The 5,720-nt window shown below is 42.7% G+C and overlaps 1 protein-coding gene across 1 annotated transcript; it reads left to right on the forward strand.

Annotated features, from left to right (window-relative positions):
* Positions 1 to 338: 338 nt before the first annotated feature.
* Positions 339 to 3,912, forward strand: LOC126407415 (zinc finger protein 32-like). Its single transcript, XM_050072285.1, has 2 exons — positions 339 to 610; positions 2,897 to 3,912. Exons 1-2 carry the CDS (start codon positions 439 to 441, stop codon positions 3,781 to 3,783), a joined length of 1,059 nt encoding a protein of 352 aa, XP_049928242.1. The 5' UTR covers positions 339 to 438; the 3' UTR covers positions 3,784 to 3,912.
* Positions 3,913 to 5,720: the final 1,808 nt, after the last annotated feature.

Raw genomic sequence — 5,720 nt, forward strand, 5'->3', positions numbered from 1 at the left:
AGGGTGGTGGCACCTGTTCTGACATTGTAACTGACTTAACCTTGCCTCTGCAGTCCAGCCAAAAATATTTGTTACTTTGGAGCTTTGGGGAAGGTCGAAAACAAACAAACAAACTAAAAAGTCACACCTCAGCCACCTCCTCCTCTGACAAGTAAAGAACAGTCCCTAACTGGAAAATCACACACTATAACTAAAGAGAGAGAGAGAGAGAGAGGGAGAGACTGTGTGTGTGTGTGTGTGTATGAGAGAGAGAGAGAGAGAGAGAGAGAGAGAGAGAGAGAGAGAGAGAGAGAGAGAGATGTTGTAGCAGCGGACAGAGGGAGGGACGGAGTGAAGGAGGGGCTCCAGGCTTGTCACCCAGCGGGCGGAGCGGCAGCTATCGGAGGCAAAAACGGAAACCCCACCGTTCACTGCTCTCTAATCGGTGATTGTGAAAAAATGTCCACTATTCAAACGCTGAGAGCTTTTATTAACCAGCGCCTTACTGTGGCGGTAGAAGACATCTTCAGGTTGCTAGAAAAAACCATCTCAAACTACGAAGAACAGATCGAGCGCCAGCGCAGACTGTTGGAGGATGTTGTCAAACCTGACATCCACACAAACAAAGCAGGTCCGTAGTTCCTTCAGCCGAATTCACTGCTTTCATACAGTGACAGCTGTAACACTTTTAACTTAGCTTTACACAGTCCTAGCTTTAAAATGGCTAACAGAATAATGTGAATAACGCGACAGAGTGTAGCATGTGAGGCTGTTAGCCTCCCGCAGCTGCGTTGAATTATAAGTTACCAGTTCGGAAGTTAATGATTTAGTCCTTCAGAATAAAAGCTCAAAGTAAGACTTAAAGATGGAGTGACATAGAAGAGCATGGCTCAACGTGCAGAAAAGTACTGAATCATATTAAGTTAATTTGGTAGTACCAAAAGAGTAACAGAATTGTTGATCCAAGTCTTAGTCTTGTATAATGGTAAACAGAATATCTTTAAATTTTGACAAAGACATTTGAAGACGTTGACATCCGCACAAAGGGACTGTTCTTTACTTATCAAAGGAGGGGCTGGCTGAGGAGTGACTTCCTTGTTTGTTTGTTTTTTAAATTTTTTTGTTTTTGTTTTTGTTTTTAATTTTATTTTGACCTTCCCCAAAGGTACAAATATTTTTCCTTGAGCCTACCTGAATAATGCATGGCCCAGCATCCACCATAAAATAATTATTAGAAATTTATGGTGGATGCTGGGCCATAGGGCCCTGGATTTCATCTTCAACTTTTAACTTTTAAACATCAAAGGATAAGTTTTAAAATTTAAAACTTACCCTTTGATGTTTAAAAATGTAAAAGTTGAAGATGAAATCCAGGGCCCTATTCCAGAAAACGGGCTCAGCAAACTCTGAGCCTAATCCCGATCTCCGAGTTGATTGAGGATAAGCAGGATAAGTGAAATCGCTAGCATGGTAAGCCTTGAAGCCAGTTTAGCGTAACCCTGAGTCAGTTATTTAACATACTCCGTGATGCAAACCTGCTGGCTCGAAATGTAGTTCACCATTCACAAAAATGTAATATTGGTTAGGCTTTAATTACATCAAAATAGGGCTGAGCGATAAATCGATTTTATCGATTAATTCGAATTTGCAGTTTAGGTCGATTTGTTTTAATGAAAATCAGGTTTCTCTTTAACATCCGCCACCGATGCTCCAGTGTCGCCAACTTAGCTACTTTGTCGCTATATTTAGCGACTTTTCAGACCCCTCTAGCAACTCTTTTTCAAAAAAGCGACTAGCAACAAATCTAGCAACTTTTTCTGATGTTATTGGAGACTTTTGGAGACTCTGACGTGAAAGCATGTATCGTTCTTATTCTTCTCGACGAGCAGCGGATGCTGCCGTGGGCTCCTCTCTCGCCCCGAAGCACTCACAGGCAGCCCAGTCCTCCCTCCCAGCTGCAGTCATAGCAGGAGCTGTTAACCCCTCCACGTCCAGACTGCAAGTGAATCGCGCATGCGCAGAGCGACCACTGGCTGATCCTGACTTGGCTTACAGTCAGGGCGGGATGTAAATGTAAAATTTTCTTTGTCTAATACAAATCACTGAAAGAAGGTTCATTTGTAGTTCTAAACATATTCAGGGTGTTTTTTACTCAGTTTTTGTCTCTCCCACGATGTTATTCCTCTCTCCTACAGCAGCCATTACAATTACATGCATATGGACAATTATGCAAATTAGGCGATGACGTCATTTAGCGACTTTTAGCGACTTTTAGGACAGCCAATAGCTACTTTTCTTACTGAGGCGTTGGTAACAGTGCAACGCTCCCTGCTGGGCTCCCGTAGTTCAGAGTGGGCTCACCCCTCCCCCCCGTGCTTTATACAGAAACAACGTGGCAGCGAGCGGGAAAGAACTCATTCCCAAGAAAGGGACATGACATGCTGCTGTGTTGTGCGTGTGTGCGCGCGCGTGTGTGCGCATCAGGGCCGAACTCCGCCGTGCGCGATACAGAGACAGAAATGACATGCCGTTGTGTAAATAAGATAAATAACATAAGGCTAAAGGACAAGGTTCTATAGGAAAGTTAACCTTAAATGACTTCTGTTGTGATGTGGCACTATATAGACAATAAAACTTGATCTTCAACGGGGGGGCGGGGGGTCCGCGCTATTATTATCACACATGTCAAGTGGAAAATCACTTTTTTTCTTTTTCTTTTTTTGTATTTTACGGAAAAATTACAAATAACTATTAGTTGTTCTGGCATCAGATCTAAGATGACTATGTTTTATCTCTGCCTCACTAAACGGATTTACCTCTTGAAATACTTAAGTCTTTCTCATGTTAACTGTTATTAAGGCTAAATATGAAACCTCAACAGTTTTTAGGTTTAATGTTTTGGCTGGTTTCATTCTAGATGTCCGAAAACTGATTGTCAGAGAGGAAGAGCGGCATGAGTGGCGGACCAGTTTGGAGCAGGAGGACCCAATGCCTCTGCACATTAAAGAGGAACAGGAGGAAGTGTGGAGCAGTCAGCAGGGAGAGCAGCTTCAAGGACTGGAGGAAGATGATATCACCAAGTTCCCATTCTTTGCTGTCTCTGTGAAGAGTGAAGATGACGAAGACAATGTTCAGTCCTCACAGCATCATCAAAAACAAAGTGAGGCGAGCAGAGAGGCAGAGCCTCCAGCCTGCAGCTCTGCTCAACAGATGGAAACAACTGACAACAGTCATCAGATGCTACCTCTATATTGTTGTGAATCAGAGACTGAGGACAGTACTGATGATTGGAAGGAGACAACAGAGCAGGAGTCAGGTTCAGACACACTGAAAAATGAGAGCGCTTTAAATCACAATAAGCCCCACACCCTCAAAAGGCCATTTGGTTGCACAGTTTGTGATAAAAGATTTGGATGCAAAGGAAATCTGCATGCCCACATGAGAAGCCATACAGGAGAAAAACCTTTCACCTGCACTGTTTGTAACAAAAGCTTCAGTGCAAAGGTCAATTTGAAGACTCATATGAGAAGTCATACAGGAGAGAAACCATTCAGCTGCTCAATGTGTAACAAAAGTTTTAGTCAGAAGAAGACATTGGTTATACACTTGAGAAGTCATACAGGGGAGAAACCATTCAGTTGCTCATTCTGTGGGAAACATTTTAGTGAAAAAGGAACATTGAAGAGACACATCAGAGTTCATACAGGAGAGAAACCATACAGCTGCAGTGTTTGTGGGCGGAACTTTAGTTTGCTGTCACATGTGAAAAGCCATAAGTGTGCTGGTGCCAGCAGTAACAGGTGAATGTGCCTGAAAAACCGCTGCATTCAAATCACAAATGGCATTGCGCTTAAAAAAAAATAAAATAAATAAAATAAAACCAAGAGGCTAAGTATGTGTGTAGAGTTTCTATTAAAGAGCAAATAACATTAAAACAGTAAATATTCTATAACCATGTTGCTCTCGTTTGTGCATGTGAAAAGTAAAGAAATGTTTATGTTAAGAAGCCTTGCCTATTATGTCACCTGTGCATACATGGCTAATGGTTGTATGAAATGGGTGTGATTGTTTCATTGCGGGTTTGGCAAAGTTACAAAAATAACTAACCGTAGCCACACTTATTCTGATTCTGACAGGTGTGAGATGGGGTTTTAGATACTGTTGAGTGATTAGACAAGCACCTTGTTTTATGCATTCAGAATGGGTGGGCGATATGGCCCTGAAATAATATCAGGATATTTCAGGGTATTTATGCGATAACGATATTCTTGACGATAGGGCTGGGCGGTATACCGGTTTGTACCGAAAACCGGTATTTATTTTCGTTATGATAGGAATTTTTCATATACCGCAATACCGGTGAATAGCCCAAACAACGTCCGGAATGTGCGCGGCGGGAAAGTGCTTCAGCGGGAACCCATTTCAACGCTGCACACCACAGGCACGCTTGAGCGGGTGAGAGTGAGAGCATAGAAAAGTTTAGAGGCGAGAATGGCTGCCGGAGAGAGTCCTGAAAGCAAAGCAACTGTACACGATGACCCAGAAGAACTCATACCAAAAAGAGCAGTGTTTCCCCTATGTGCAACTAGCAGCGGCACACCGCCGTTTACAATTCTCCTCTGCCCTCTGTATCGCGCACGGCGGAGTTTCGCCCCGATGCGCACACACCCACACACAGACAAAGCGCACACACACACACACACAGGTGAGCACACTAGAGCACGGATCAGGCCGCATTTTCCTGACTGAAGACGACCCGTCCCGAGTCCGAGACAGTTATAACCGAGCACAGCACTAATGGAGCGGAGCGAATGTTGCGTTCAGGCGTTGTCAGGTAAATAACAAATTCCGGCAATTGAATAGGCCATAGCACAACACAGCAACATCTCAAGTTGGCCGAACCTGAGCAATATACCGTGAAACCCATATGATTTTTTCTTATAACCGTGATATGAACATTTTGTCATACCGCCCAGCCATACTTGACGATATGACAAATTAGTAAAAAATATGTTATTAAGAACGTAGGACTGCAACAAAAGAAGTGATATAGTTTTACATGTTAACCTAACAATTTGTCTTCAATGAACTCTCATTTTTTTAGTTTGTAAACAACAGTAACTCAGAATATAGAATTCAGATTCTGTATACAATATTAATATAAAATATAATGATAATAAATATATATATATATATACATATAAAATCTACTACAAATTACACATTTAAACGTACCTAATTACAAAAGAATGTACCCTGGGATTTATATAAATTAACAGGTGATTTCCTGCTCTTTTAGCAAAATCCTAAAATGACTGAGTTGTTTTTTTCCACCTGGACCTTTATGGTCCACCATCTCTCCTCTAATCATCACGCTGAGACCTGTGACAGGCTGTTATGCTACCATAACTACTGCACATTAACATATAAGCATCACATAGGTTGACATTACCAAAGGTTTATGACAAAATCACTTGACGACGCCGACCTCCATGTGCACATGGTGAGAGAGGAGAGGGAGAGACCCCATGCTGCTGCCAGAGGAGCCGCTGAATGAGTTCCCTCTAAGCTGTAAAGGCCCGTTTCCACTGAAGAAGTTCCTGGTACTATCTGGGGGGCAGGAACTACTACAGGAACGTCCTCTCGTTCGGCCCTCTCAACCGCCGTGTCTCCACTGAGAGAGTGGAGTACGAGGAAGGTTCCTGTAAAGTTACGGGCTGCCTCTGGATGTGACGTAATCG

Source organism: Epinephelus moara, chromosome 20, assembly GCF_006386435.1.
Source record: "Epinephelus moara isolate mb chromosome 20, YSFRI_EMoa_1.0, whole genome shotgun sequence".
Taxonomy (NCBI): domain Eukaryota; kingdom Metazoa; phylum Chordata; class Actinopteri; order Perciformes; family Serranidae; genus Epinephelus; species Epinephelus moara.

What these genes read in the sequence shown, in the direction of transcription:
- LOC126407415 (XM_050072285.1), top strand. Translation starts at nt 439, where the DNA reads ATGTCCACTATTCAAACGCTGAGAGCTTTTATTAACCAGCGCCTTACT. An exon ending in CATCCACACAAACAAAGCAG is followed by an intron (nt 611 to 2,896) that starts GTCCGTAGTTCC and finishes GTTTCATTCTAG; the next exon opens with ATGTCCGAAAACTGATTGTC.